This window comes from Panthera uncia, chromosome C2 (genome assembly GCF_023721935.1).
Source record: "Panthera uncia isolate 11264 chromosome C2, Puncia_PCG_1.0, whole genome shotgun sequence".
Lineage (NCBI taxonomy): Eukaryota > Metazoa > Chordata > Mammalia > Carnivora > Felidae > Panthera > Panthera uncia.
The window spans coordinates 80,511,560-80,527,420 of NC_064810.1; the positions used below are offsets into that span (position 1 = coordinate 80,511,560).

The window sequence follows — 15,861 nt, forward strand, 5'->3', positions numbered from 1 at the left end:
TTAACCGACTGAGCCACCCAGGCGCCCCAACACTGTAACTTAACTTCTTAAAACTGAAGCAGAATTTGGCTGTCAAGTCACATCTCGCCCCCTTAGTTTCTGCTTCGCTGCTCTAACTCCCACCTGCACCAGGTGCTCAACTCTACCTCCTTCCGTTTTGTGCTCTTCCTTGTGGCAGTCTGAATCTGTTACAGCAATGGTTCCAGTCTTGGCTATACAGTGCAATCATGTGGGAAGCTTTAAAACACACTGACAACAGGGTCCCAATCCAGAGACTTTAATTTACTTGATCTGGGGTGCAGCCTCAGTGCTGGGATTTTTCAAAGCTCCCCAAGTCACTGTAATGTGCAGCCAAGGCTGAGAAACCATATAGCAGCCTTCTCTGACCTTTTCCAGCTCTGTGTCCCTGGAGGGGTTCCCTCCAGTTCCTCATGCTCACTTTCCTCCACAGGGGATAGAAGAGATGATAAATGAGGACACGTCCAACAGTATCACTACACAGAATACACAAAATCTCAGTCCAAAGAGAACAAGGACATCTCGTATTCATGCACCTAAATTCTGCAGCACAGCCAGATCTAGGAATATAAAGCTTTTTGTGAGAACAAAGAGGACAGACACTCCTCATAACTTTAGGAGGCTTGTACTCCTGGGAGCACTAAACAGTGATTAAAATCCAGCTGAATTAAACTCAGGTGGCTCAGAGGGCAGGGAAAAGAGAATTAATTCCGGGTTTCAGACCAAAACAGACTTTTTAAATATGCCTAAGTAGTCATTCTCCTACCTCTCTTTGCTGCTGGTTCAAATTATGTGAATTCCTCTGGCAAAGGGCAATAGTCTCTACCATGGTATCTTCAACATCCTTCAATGAAAGGTCCTCTTTGGCCTCTAGATTCAGAAAAATTGTTAACAATACTTAAGGATACATTACTGATAATCTCAGAGCTTCTGGAAAAAATTAAACTATTTTTTCTTTGCAGAGCCCTAGTTTTCCATTATATAATTCTTATATAATACCATTCTTCCATAAGAATGATACCAAGGCTTAGATTAAAAAACAGACAATTTAGCGTAAGAGGAGTTTTCCATGTAAACGTCTGACATTCACAGCACATATAAAGCACATCATACTTAACATTTTAATATGTTTTGGCTATGTTAAAGTCCCAATCCTCTGTTTGTGGGTTAGTTAGTGGAAAGGTTACTTTTCACCTTTCTTGCCCTACCATTTCTTTTTCCATTTGTTTGTTTGTTTGTTTATTTCTTCATTCTGAGAGAGAGAGCATGTGTGTGTGAGCGGGGAAGGGGTATTGGGTGAGGGAGAAAGAGAATCCCAAGCAGGCTCTGTGCTGGTGGCATGTGACATGCCAACGTGGGGCTCGAACGCACGAACCATGAGATCACGACCTGAGCAGAAGTCAAGAGTCTGACGCTTAACCGACTGAGCCAGTCAGGCGCCCCTTCCATTTCTTAAGTGTAGGTTTAATATCTTAGGCCCTTTCCTTTTCATTTTTCAATAATTCCTCCTCTCCTATGGTTTTGACTCTTAGGTCCTTGCTAATAAATACGTTTATTTATTCATTTTGAAAGAGAGAGAGAGAGAGAGAGAGAGAGCGAACGCATGCGTGCATGAGCAAAGGAGGGGCAAAGAGAGAGGGAAGAGAGTGGGGAGAGAGAGAATCCTAAGAGGCCTGCACTGATGTGCAGAGCCCCAAACGGGGCTTGAACTCACAAACTTTGAGATCATGACTTGAGCCGAAATCAAGAGTCAAACGCTTAACTGACTGAGCCACCTAGATGCCCCACTAATAACTTTTGAACATACACCTCCAGCCCTTATTCTTTTCATAATCTGCAGGGTGAATTTTTGACAGACTCTGTCAGACTCTGCTTAATCGATGACTACAAGCACCTTGAACTTGTATGTGCAAAACCCAACCCATTTTTCCCACCTCAAATCTTCTCCTCCCCCTTCCCAAACTAAGTTAATGAAACCATCACCTCTAAGTCAGTTTATAAATCTCCGTCATCTCTGATGCCCCACCCCCCTTCACCCACATGTCCAACTAAATTGCCACTTTTGCTGATTTTACTTTTGTGCCCTCACATGCCATGACTTCTGCCCTGTGGCTCTCTTCACCTCACGTTCACAACTGCAACAGCTTCTTAATTAAACTTCTGACTTCCAAATCTTGCTTCCCTCATTCTCCTTTATACTGTCACAAACACATCAGTTCTATCCACAAAAATCATTAAAGACTTCCAAGTTATAAAAACAGAACATAGGGGTGCCTGGGTGGCTCAGTTGGTTAAGCGGCCGACTTCGGCTCAGGTCATGATCTCACGGTCCGTTGAGTTCGAGTCCCGAGTCGGGCTCTGTGCTGACGGCTCAGAGCCTGGAGCCTGTTTCAGATTCTGTGTCTCCCTCTCTCTGACCCTCCCCTGTTCATGCTCTGTCTCTCCCTGTCTCAAAAATAAATAAAAGTGTTAAAAAAAAAAAAAAAAACCAAAAAAAAAACCCAACATAAATAAACCTCTGACCCTAACTAAACATAGTAACGGTCTGGCTCAGGTTCTCGCCCTCTGTGCTCTTAGGTCACTGCACCAGGTCTTACTCCTGAGGTTCCTGACCAGGCACTTTCATAATGATGTGCTCCTTAGCCCAGATGCTTTTTCCTTGCTTTTCCCTATCAAACTTCTATTCACTATTCCAGTCTTACTTGACAGGTCATGTCTTTCACAAACTATCTTTGATTCATCAGTTTCAAACCATTCCCCAAGTTTCCACAATCCTTTGCCACTCTCACTGTACCTCTTTTATAATACTTGATTCTTCTAGCATTTAATGTTTTCATTTACCTGTCTCCTTCACAAGATGCTAATTCTTTGGATGACGGCTATGTTAGCCATCTGTGTATAATCCACAGGAGCTAGCACAATGTCTTGCAATTAGCAGAACCTCCCAAATTCTTAAGTATCTAGAAAAATATTAAATCTGAAAGTAAATAGTGGACATGAGACCATTACTGAGAAATTTATTTTCACTAAAATTCAAAGAACTAGCTTCTCTATACATATCACTTGCAAATCAGTGCAGTGATTTTAGGGAAACATTCTTCTTACTTTTCCCTCAATCTTTTATGTAATGTCTGCAAAAATTATTAACAAGGAAAATATCATAAATGCAATAAATCTCACATAATATGACTGAACAGAGACTGACAGTACAAAAATAATTATTAAATGTTTAGCTGAACTAAATATGGAAAAATCACTCAATTGTATGCTGAGGTTCCAAAAAGATTCAGTATAATAGCAAATGACCCCAGTACAACACAGACCCTAACACCTAGGATCTAACCAAAAAGAATATAGATAAATAAGTAATTTATAAAGAATTAGGGTAAACGTGTTTAAGGAAATGTGTGGGCCACGGGCTCCAAGAGAAGTGCTGATTGTTAAATACATAGGACGATCTAAAAATCGCCTATCAAATGAACTTTGGAAGAGTCATTTTAAAAATTTCAAGTGATGTGAAAACATATAATCCAATTCAAAAGTGGGCAAAGAACTTGAGTAAACATTTCTCTGAAGATACACAAATAACCAATATGCACATGAAAAGTTGAAAGGGTGGACCTATGCCGGCCGACTCTATCTTCTTCTGTGTCCTCCACCTTGAGTGACTATGTCCCCTATGTGCCCCCTTTCCGGGAAAATCGCAGAAACCTCAGACCACACCTCCTCCCCTTGAGTAAGCTCACCCGTTCAAACTTCCCGATCAAAACATGCCCGGTGACCTGCGTAACAGGACTCCGACCCTTCCCCAGCCAATCGGCCGAGGCCACGACCCTTCCCCAGCCAATCGGCTGAGGCCACAGCCATTACCTCACCAACTGCCCCTAGACTCCTATAAAACCTTTGTGCTTTTGAAACTCTCTCTCTCTCTCTCTGGTATCTCACCGCTGCCTCGGTGCAGGTAGGGGATTGAGCTCGAGCTAGCTCAAATAAAGGCTCTTTGCTTTTGCATCGGACTCGGCTCCCTGTTGGTCTTTGGGGATCACGAATTCTGGGCATAACAAAGGCACTCTACATTACTACTCAACAGGGAAATACAAATGAAAACCACAATAAGCTACTACTTCACACACGAGGATAGCTACTATTAAAGAAAACAGAGGGGCGCCTGGGTGACTCAGTCGGTTAAGCATCCAACTCTTGATACAGGCTGAGGTCATGATCTCATGGTTTTGCAACTGAGCCCATATGTGGCTCTGTGATGACAGCATGGAGCCTGTTTGGGATTCTCTCTCTTCCTCTCTCTCTGCCCCTCCCCCGCTTGCATTTTCTCTCAGAATAAATAAACTTAAAAAAAAAAAAAAAAGAAAACAGCAAGTGTTGGTGGGGACTTAAATAAACTGGAACCCTGTGTATTGCTGATGGGAATGTAAAAATGATGCAGCCACTGTAGAAAAAAGCAACCCAACTGTTGCTCAAAAATTAGAATCACCATTTAATCCAGCAATTCCACTTCTGGGTGTATACCCGGAAGAAATGAAAGCAGTGTTTCAAAAAGATACTTGTACACCCATGTTCACCGAAGTATTATTCACAATGGCCAAAAGGTGGAAGCAACTGAAACGTCCACTGACAGACAAAAGGATACAAAATGCAGTTGGTATATACCTGAAACGAAATATCATTCAGCCTTAAAAAGGAATGAAATTCTGACATGTGCTACAACATGGGTAAATTGTGAAGACATTATGCTAGGCCAGTAAGCCAGACTTAGAAAAGGATAAATGTTGTATAATTCTACTTTTATAAGATACCTCATCAAACTCACAGAGTGAGAAAGTAGAATGGTAGGTGCCAGAGACTGACTAGGGGGGGTGGGGGGTGCAGGGAACGGGAGTAATTGTCTAACGGATACAAAATTTCAGTTTGGGAAGTTGAAAAACTTACGGAGATTGATGGTGAGGATGGTTGCAAAACACTGTGAATGTACTTAATGCCACTGAACTGTACATTTACAAATGATTAAGATGGTAAATTTTGTGCTATGAATTTTACCACAATTAAAAAAAAATAAATCTAGTTTCTAAAATGTCTAGGAATATAGGGGCTCCCGGGTGGCTCAGTTGGCTAAGCATCGAACTTTTGATTTTGGCTCAGGTCATGATCTCACAGTTCGTTGAGTTCAAGCCCTGCATCAGACTCTGCCGAGGCTGCTTGGGATTCTCTCCCTCCCTCCCTCTCTACCCCTCCCCCAATTGCACACTCTCGCTTTCTCTCTCAAAAGAAATAAACATTTTTTTAAAAACCCACTCAAGTGTCTAGGAAAATGATGGGAATTTTGTATCTATCTGTGACAAGGCCATTTAACATTCCATACTGTCAAGTTTTACTGCTTTGTGCTAAAAATTACATAAATGCAGTGCAGAAAACACTGGCTATTCCTCATTAGAAGCTCTGATTTGCTATTGCTTAGCATATTACAGTAATATTTAGGTATATTAGTAATATTTAGTAATATTTGGGTATTACAGTAATATTTAGTTATGCACCTTATTTATATATAACTAAAAATTGGCAGAGAAATATAATAAAAAAAATAACACCAGTGAAAAGTGCCTACTTTTCTGTACCCTGAACTCCACTGATGGCACCACAAAGCCACAATGGTTTACATGATTTCCTATTAGGAGCTCTTGAAAACAAGCTAAAATTGGGATCAATGTTCAAGTATTTATGCGGATCGACGTAATTATTAGTCAATAAATGCAGTTTGTTAGACAAAATCTTTTAAAACATGGGGTCCATGGGAAGAAATAATTGTAAATTATACTCAGGAACTTACTTTCATGTTGATGTGTTATCTCCTGAAGTTTGCTTTGTAGTCTCTAGGAGGTAAAAACACAAAACAAAAACACAGGAGGTAAGAGGAACACTGTTACCTAATCCACAAATATTTGAACTACATATTTGACAAGAAAAAACCTAAAGAAACAACAACGTTATAAAGAATGACCCTTACTGTCATTCAGAAGAGAATTCTTGTGTATACAGAAAGCAGAGCTAGCAGTACCGAAGGGGACCCAAAATATCAAGTGTCACTTAATCTGCCCCACTCTGCTTCTGTTGTACCACCATATAGTCATCAATGACATTCTCTAGCAGGGTAATTAGGAGTAGGATTTATCCAAGCTTTGTATAAGGGAATAAAATTCACACTGGGCTATGAGAAAAAGGGGTGAGAGGGAATAAGAAAGAACATACAAGACTGTCTCCACAGCAGAGGGCACAGCCTTGAGTGTGGCACCTCTAAATATGCAATTGCAGTGTCCACTGCTCTAACCGAATACTAGGATCCTTAGAAAGCATTAACTGATAGTCCAGCATTACTGATATTCCAGATATTACTATACACTGAGACTGGCCTCTAATATATCCCTCCTACTCCAAATTTGCTCTTTTTCTTGAGGTCCCTTATAGGCTAAAAACTGTCCCTTATAGGCATACAACTGTCATCAACCACTTCCTCTTACTTCCTCCATACTATATTCAAAGATCAAAAGTTCTCAAATCCAATCCTCTTCCCACTCCACCACCACCACTGCCTCCAGCTCAAGCCTCACAGATTCACACCCACACTACCAAGTGCTCTCTGCTTCCTCCCTAAGATGAACCTCCCTCCCCCTTTTCTACCTGCCCCTCAGTCTCCTACCTAACCAGAGCAGTCTTAATGAAACAACACTGTATCAGTTCCTTCGCTTATAAACTTTTAGTTGATCTTGTGTGAACAACAGAGTCTGTCCTAATTCTTTAGGGTGTCCTACAAAATCTTCCCAGATCTGCACCCAGCCTTTGCTTCTAGCCTGCCAACACATGGATAGTGGAGCCCTAGTAAAATGCTGGCTGCTCTCCTAGTCTTTCGTATTTCTTTGTACTCCTATGCTTTTGTAAATGATGGTTTTATTCCCTTCAAGGATATACTGCCTCTCTTTCCCCCATCCGTGCCAGGAATACTTTTAACTATCCTTTAAAACTAGATTCACGATATCTCCAACAAACAGACGACAAGGAAAAAAGAGATGTAGGGATAACTTCTACATTAAAAGAGGTTGAGAGCTTACACAAAACCTCTGTGGAATATTCTTCCTGGCCTGTTTTATGATTACACAGCTAGAGAAAAACTAGAAGCCAATAAAGAAATTCTTTTTTTTTTTTTTCCTTGCTCTAAATATCTTTTTTAACTTAAATTCAAGTTAGTTAACATGTAGTGTAGTACTGGTTTCAGGACTAGAATTTAGTGATTCATCACTTCCATATAATCTGACCTGTCAGATGCCGTTTAGTTTTGTTGATTGCTTCCTTCACTGTGCAGAAGCTTTTTATCTTGATGGGGTCCCAATAGTTCATTTTTGCTTTTGTTTCCCTTGCCTCCTGAAATATGTCTAGTAAGAAGTATAGTCACATTTTTGCTGCAGCTAAGGTCAAAGAGGCTGCTGCCTGTATTCTTCTCTAGGATTTTGATGGTTTCCTGTCTCACATTTAGGTCTTTCACTCATTTTGAACTTACTTTTGTGTATGGTGTAAGAAAGTGGTCCAGTTCCATTCCTCTGCATGTTGCTGCATGTGTGCTGGATACACATACATACATATATAGGAAGAGAGGATATCCCTAATCTATTCCTTTGCTACATAACAGTATTTAAAAAACTGATACAATACTTCACACTTATTAGAATGGCTACCAACAAGAAAACAGAGAAAAGCAAGTGTTGGAGAAAATGTAAAGAAATTAAAAGCCTTTGTGCGTTTCTGATGAGAATGTAAAATGGTGTAGCCACTATGGAAAGCAGTATGGCAATTCTTTAAAGATTAAAAATAGTATTTTCATTTAATTCAGTAATTCCATTCTGGTTGTATGCCCAGAATAAATGAAAGCAGAGTCTTGAAAAGATGTTTGTACACCCATGTTCATGGCAGAATTATTCACAAAGTTTGAAAGGCAGAAGCAACCCAAGTGTCTACCAACAGATGAATGAATAAACAAAATTTGGTATATACATAAAATGGAGTACTACCCAGCCTTAAAACTGAATGAAATTCTGGCACATGCTACAACATGGGTAACTCTTTAAGACTTTATGATTAATGTATACAAAAAGGCAAATACTGTGTGATTCCATGTATGTGAGGTAGAGTAGTCAAATTCATGGAGTCATAAAGAATGGGGGCTGCCAGGGGATGTGGGGTGGGAGGAATGGGAGATTACCATTTAATGGGTATAGAGTTTCAGTTTGGGAAGTTGAAAAAGTTCTGGAGAGGGATAGTGGTGACGATTGCACAAAAATGTGACTATACTTAATACCACCAAAATGATAAGTTTTTATTGTAGGCATAACAATTTTAAAAATGGATAAAAATTTTTGTGAAAAACTGATAGAACATCAACTGTTGGTGAGAATTAGCAACCCAAACTCTTATACATTATTGGAGAGGATGTAAAATGGAATAACCACTTTGGAAAGAGGTCTGGTAATATCATATAGACCTAAAACCTAGACCTATCCTATGACCTAGGGATTCCAGTCCTTGGTACTGACATTTTCCTGTGAAAATGAAAATATTTGTGTACAAAAGTGATCGTAGTAGCTTTACTCTTAATAGCCAAAAACTAGAAATAGCCCAGGTGTCAATCATCAAGAGACTGAATGAATAGTAGTATATTCGTACAATACCATTCAGCAATAAAAGAAACGGACTACTGATACATCTCAAAAATATGGTGAAAGGAGAATTATACAAGACTACTAAGGGAGGAACCCATGAATGCATGAATGCATAAAATTGGTAAAACTAATTCACAGTGAAAAAAAAATCAGAAAAATGATGATCTGTGGGGGGACAAAAGTGGGAATGCGTATGAAGAGGCATGAAGGAACTTCCTCTGATGAAGCTAATGTTCTCTATCTTGTTAGGGACTAGGGACATAGGTGTATGCATTTGTCACAACTCAGTACATGACACATTTAAGACTTGTGCACTTTATTGTATATAAATTTCACCTTAAAAGTATACCAGAAAGGAATGTTCTACCCAATGACTAAACTCTAGTCATGATAAAAATAGTGGTAAGATGCAATACTGTCTGCAACTTACTTTGACACACAAGAAATGAAGATGGACTGATGAAAACTTACACAATGCTACAGGTCAATTATATCTCAATAAAAAGACAGATTGATGAATGGAGGCGTGGACAGAAAATGACAAAGCAAATATAGTAAAATATTACCTTTAGCATTATTAAGAAGGCCCCATGAATATCTCCTTTTTTTTCTAATAGATAGGCAGTAACTTCATGAAGTTGATACTTCTGGGTAATCTAGGAAAGAAGAAATGATAAGGATTTTTGTTCACAAATCTTGATTGTGGAGAGGATCCTACTAAAGATGAAAACAATATGACAGTAAATAATGAATTCATACCTCAGTAGTACATTACTTTCCAGTGTAATATGAAATATTGGACTTTCTAGTGTTAGAAGTTGCCCATCTTGGCAGTTCTAACTAAAACATGTTCATTCACTTTTTTCTTCACTATTGTTTAATTTAAAGTTTTCATTTACCTGACTGAGTATATCCACTGGAAAAAAGGTAACACATATGTATAAGTGAGATCTTAATAAGAATCAATAAACTAAAAGTTTCTAATTAGTAAAAAAGAAATACCAAGTAAACTAAGAAGATAAATGAAAGATATTAAGTGCAGAAAATAATGCTATGGGAAAGAAACAACAGAGAAACAGTACAGAGTTTCAACAAACCCCAAAATAGTCTTTGAAAAGACTAATAAAGTAGAATAAAACTTTCTTAGCAGCAAGAAAAAAGAGAGGCACAAATAACATTATTAGCATATAAACAGGTTCAAAGGAGAAAAATGTGATCATCTCAATAAATGCAGGAAAAAGTATTTGATAAAATGCAGTACCCATTCTTAGCAAAAACAAAACACTCTTACCTAAACTGAGAATTGAACTCTTAATTTATTAAAAATTATCTATCAAAATCCTAAAATAAACAGCATATTTAATGTAAAATGTTAGACCCATTCCCTTTAAAATCAGAAACAAGGTAAGACTGCATACTATCACTGTTTCTAAATAATATCCTGGAGCTCTTAGACATCTGGTAAGAGAGAGAAAACAGTGTAAATGTAAAAAAAATTTTTTTAAAAAGAAAAGAAAGAAAAGCTAAAGACAAGAAAAACTACCATTATTCTTGAAAAATAGTATTGTCATTAAAAAATCTAGAAACTATTTAAATGAAGAAAGAATTCAGATTCTTTTTGATACAAAACAATGCATAAAAATTAGTAACCTACAGCAGCAGCAATCGACAAAGATGTCATTTCAAAAACTTTCCTTCCACATTGTTAACAAAAAGTGTAAGTATCTAGGAACAAATTTAAGATAATATTTGCAAGAACCTCGTATATCATATAAAAGTTGTTGAAACCTCACTAAAGAACGTAAAAGGCTTTTAAAAAGACAACCATGTTCCTGAATGTGAAGACTCTACGTTGTAAGATGTCAATCTTCCCTGAATTAACCTATAAATTCATTGTATATATTTCATCAAAATGCCAGAAGTTTGTTGGTTTTTAAATTTTTTTTTAGTGTTTATTTATTTTTGAGAGACAGAGACAGAGCAAAAGTGGGGGAGGGGCAGAGAGAGAGGGAGACACTGAATCAGCAGCAGGCTCTAGGCTCTGAGCTGTCAGCACTGAGCCCAACATGGGGCTCAAACTCACGAAACGTGACATCATGACCTGAGCCCAAGTCAGACGCTTAACCTACTGAGCTATCCAGGTGCCCCTGTTTTTTGTTTTTTTAAAGGAAGATGACAACATGATTCCTAATTTGATGTAGAATAGTAAGAGTCTAAGAGTACACATGAATTTTAAAGAAAAACAATGAGGAGGGAAGACTCTTCTTTCAAATTAATAAGCCTTATTGTGAAGCTATATTATTTAAAATATGTGGTAACAGTAAAAGGAAAGACATGACCAAATGAACAGAAGAGATTCCACAAAAAGATCCATGTATATCTGAGAGTTCAGTATACAGCAGAATGGCATTACGAATCAGTGAGGAAAGGATACCAGAAATACCACATACACCATCGGTTATACACAGGGGAAAAAAAAATACAGAAATCCCTCCCTTGATCTGTTTACAAAAATTAATTCCAGATGGATTAAAAGCCTAAATGTAAAAAGCTAAGCTATAAAACTCGTGTAAGAGGATATCTTTTATACCATCAAGGTAGAAAAGGAAGACTCACACACAAAAATTTAAACCTTAAAGGAAAAGAATAAATTAAAATAGAAGTCACTAGAAACCAAATTAAAAAAAACGTGCCACAATACATTGGAAGAAGGCATCCCCAACATATAAAATCAGTGAAGGATTAGAGATGCAGAAATTAGAATTTCTACAAATCAGTAAGGGCAAAAACTCAGTAGAAAAATGGGCAAATGATATGAACAGATAATTCAGAGAAAAAAAAACTGAAAGTCATTAAACATATGGAAAGATGTTCAATGTCATGAATAATCAATGATACCCATCATGCTGGCAAAAATTAAAAGTCTAAAAGTGTAGGGCTCCTGGGTGGCTCAGTTGGTTAAGTGTATGACTCTTGATTTCTGCTCAGATCATGATCTCACAGTTTATAAGTTTGAGCCCTGAGTCAGGCTCTGCGTTGAGGGTGTGGATCCTGCTTGGGGTTCTCATTCATTTTCCCTCTCTCTCTCTCTCACTCCCACTCTCACTCTCATTTTCGCTCTCTCTGTGCCCCTCCCCAGCTCTCTCTCTCTTTCTCTCAAAAATAAATAAACTTTAAAAAAAAAAAAAAGCCAAAAAATGTTAGGAATCAACTAGAATGTGGAAAAATAACAAATACCAAACATTGATGGTGAGAATAGAAACAAACAGGAGATCAACTTGGCAGTAACAATAGAATAAGCTAGTCTACCGTCTAAGAATTCCGCTTCCAGGTAATTACTTAGAGAAAGCTCACATGGGCACATAAGAAGGTTCATACAAAGATGTATAAGGTAGCATTATTTAGGATGTGAAGGACTGGAAACAATTTGAATGTCTATCCATAGGGAAATAAACTGTGGCATACTCATTCAATTGATATTATATGATCATTAAAATGAATGAGCTAATTCTACATGTATAAAAATTGATAAATTTAAAAAATTTAATAAAAAAGCAATTTGCAATAGGGTATGTTCTATATGATACCATTATTACAAATTCTATAAACATGGAAGACTGTGTCAGGCATTTTATTTATTTTTTTATTATTTTTTTAACATGAAATTTATTGTCAAATTGGTTTCCATACAACACCCAGTGCTCATCCCAACAGGTGCCCTCCTCAATGCCCATCACCCAACCTCCCCTCCCTCCCACCCCCCATCAACCCTCAGTTTGTTCTCAGTTTTTAAGAGTCTCTTATGTTTTGGCTCCCATCCTCTCTAACCTCTTTTTTTTTTCTTTTTTCTTCCCCTCCCCCATGGTCTTCTGTTAAGTGTCTCAGGATCCACATAAGAGTGAAAACATATGGTACCTGTCTTTCTCTGTATCACTTATTTCACTTAGCATAACACTCTCCAGTTCTATCCACGTTGCTACAAAAGGCCATATTTCATTCTTTCTCATTGCCACGTAGTATTCCATTGTGTATATAAACCACAATTTCTTTATCCATTCATCAGTTGATGGACATTTAGGCTCTTTCCATAATTTGGCTATTGTTGAAAGTGCTGCTATAAACATTGGGGTACAAGTGCCCCTATGCATCAGCACTCCTGTATCCCTTGAATAAATTCCTAGCAGTGCTATTGCTGTATCATGCATTTTATAGGAAAAATAAACACAGATGGGAAGAATATGCTTCCCATCTTCAGGTTGGTGGTAACCTGGGGGGGGGGGGGGGGGGGGGAGGAGGGGAAAGAGGATGATTTCTAAAACAAACAACAAAGATTTAAAGCCAGTATGTCAAACATGAACATCTATAAAACTGGGTTGGTGGGTACACTGATATTTGAAATTCTGTACAATTCTATATACTTTAAATATTTTACACTTAAAAAATTTTTAAAGTGTGTGAGTAGTTCAGAAGGTGGCACAGGGAATAGAGATTACTGTTTCGTAAGTATTGATAATAAAGGAAAGGATATATAACAGTAGTTTAAAAATAAATTTTAAATACTAGCCTCTTATTGATCAGAATATGTATGTGTGTATACGTACACTCATGCACACACACATGTGCACATAGTCATGTTCATGTGGAAACAGGAGAAAACAAGGGAAGGGACCCAAGGCAATGACCGTGTTGAGACTACTGACTGCCACTGAGCCTGTCTTATGCACAGCAAGCTATCTAACCATCAGAGCCTACAAACAAGAGCTTGGTTTCTCCTTTTAATATATTTATTGTATTCCTTTGTCTTGGCTTGTGTGTTGGCTAGAACGTCTGTGAAACTTGATTAGTAACAGCAATAGACATGCGCTGTTTCTGACTTTACTGGAATAAAGGGACAGCAGTTTACCACAGCAATGTAGAGCAGGCACTGTGGAGGCAGACTATTTGGGTTCGATCCCGGGGCTATGTTATGTTAGTCTCCTTTTGCTCATGTTTAAACTGGTGAATGGTTAGGATGAGTTTACTCACATCCGCTCTGCATTCCAGGTCTTACCTGGATGGTTTCTTCCAGGCGGTAGCACTCAAGGATCTGCAGCGTCTCTATAACCTGGTTTGGGTCGAACTGACACAACAGCTCAATGAACTGCTCCGTAACAGAGGGAGGCATCTGCAGCGATTCCTGATTTACATGAATACCTTCCCTGAAAACATAAATAGAAAGAGAATGGCATTAATTCATCACATCTGTCATTAAGTATGTAATGACAGGTAAAAAGTATGTCAACCTTAAAAGCAAAACTCCCTTCTGGTGACATAAAATCGTGAATTGAAGGTCTCACTTTTACTTAGGGTGTTAGGGTGAGCTGTGTATTATATCAGACACAGTCTAAATCACAACAGTTCTCAGTTTATAGTGAATAATTAAGGAAATAATATTCAGTGAAAGCTCCTCTAAATAAATACCAAAGTTGTACTGTTGCTCGAGAAGAAACAAAAATTAACCAATGATCCACGAGTAACTATATATAGTAAACCATCTTCCACTTTCAACAACTGGCCCTACCATACTTCGTTAGTAGCACCAATCACACCATGTTGTAACTACTTCCTTAATTATCTTTCTTATCTAAAGACTATAAACTCTTTGAGGATAGGTACCAGGTATCTTCTCACTAACGAATTCTTAAAGCCTGCAACAGTACCCTGCATGTTGTAAGGGCTAGTTATTTACACGCTACTAAAACAAATTTATAAAGTGGATCAATAGTAGGACACACAATATTCATGTGTTCATTTATTTTGTATGTCAGCTAGTCACCAAAGCCCACTATTCAGAATACCTACAACAAAAGCTAGAGATACTGGGGTGCCGGGGTAGCTCAATCGGTAGAGCATGTGACTCGAGCTCAAAGTTATGAGTTCAACCCCTACGTTGGATGCAGAGCTTTCTTTAAAAAAAAAAAAAAAGGAAAAAAAAAGCTAGAGAAATAACAGAATTAGTTTTATCACAGTGGACACTCAACTACTGGTGGCCAAAAGAAATTATTTAGAAAATCAACTACTGCTCATTACAGACATACAAATCATCTTTAAAAGAAGTCAGTTCCTTTTGAGAGCCCTATCTTTTCTTCACCTCAACTAAAGCTCCTTATGTAAAGAACTGGAATAGGGTTAATAAGATACAAAACTGCTTGGGAAACTAGCTTTGTGAAGAAACGTTAAGGCAGATGGTTTAAAGCAACATCTCCCAGCTCTTCTCACATCACGCATACAGAGAAGGACAGCATTTGCATGGCCCATCAGAACAAAGTAAGACTGATCACAGGGGACTATGGGTACCCCAAGATCCACCCCAAGAGCTGAGGGGATCCGTCTCTAGGCACACCTGTGACCCATGTGCAGCACACCAACAGTCATAGGCGGGAATCTCTGACTCCGCAGAGAACAATTTGAGGTTATAAAGGTCCTATAAATAATGGTAAATAGCCCTCCTATTTTTACCAGTAAGAGCCTTCAGCTAGAGAAAGAGGAATTATATTTAGACATAGGAAATCTTTCCTAAACTAAGAGTTTTGTGACACTCAGTCCCTACCAGAGGTTGACTGATGAACTCATTAATTAAGCTCTGCTGCTTGGAGCTGTCAATACTTGCTGATGGGCTAATTCGGTATGTCCTCAAATTGGCTGTAAATCTCTAAGTTCGAGTTTCATTTCGTTAGTTCACAGCTGCCTTTAAAGCAGGATTTAGGTAAGTAACTGGTTATTCCTTAAGTACAGCATCACCTTAGTTCTTCCTATGTAACATGAAAATTATCTTTTTAAGTATCTAGGTCCCAACTACACTATAAACTCGGAGAGCAAAGACTGCTGCATTCAATGTCTCCCAGCACTCACACAGTCTTGGCACATAATAAATAAGCACTTGGTAAATGTACACTGAATTGAACTGGACAGGCAATAATGTGCTGGATGGCCTTCAAAAAAAGGGAACCAAATACAGGATAGAGGGGTGCAAATGACAAGGACTAGGGCTATGAAATCAGATTCAGCTGTGAATGAATGCTGTCAGAAAGCTCTACACAGACCAAATAGAAAATGCACATGATAATCACAGGGGAACGATGGG

At 38.3% G+C, this 15,861-nt stretch overlaps 1 protein-coding gene across 4 annotated transcripts in view; it reads right to left on the bottom strand.

The window, feature by feature from the left end:
• Positions 1-15,861, bottom strand: part of VPS8 (VPS8 subunit of CORVET complex) — a 249,831-nt gene that overhangs the window by 76,525 nt on the left and 157,445 nt on the right. For all 4 annotated transcript variants that reach the window (XM_049628447.1, XM_049628448.1, XM_049628449.1 and 1 more), the window contains 4 exons: positions 13,789-13,936; positions 9,305-9,394; positions 5,861-5,903; positions 785-888 (listed from right to left, as the gene is read on the bottom strand). In XM_049628447.1, the coding sequence (XP_049484404.1) occupies positions 785-888; positions 5,861-5,903; positions 9,305-9,394; positions 13,789-13,936 (385 nt within the window). The remainder of the gene's footprint in view (positions 1-784; positions 889-5,860; positions 5,904-9,304; positions 9,395-13,788; positions 13,937-15,861) is intronic.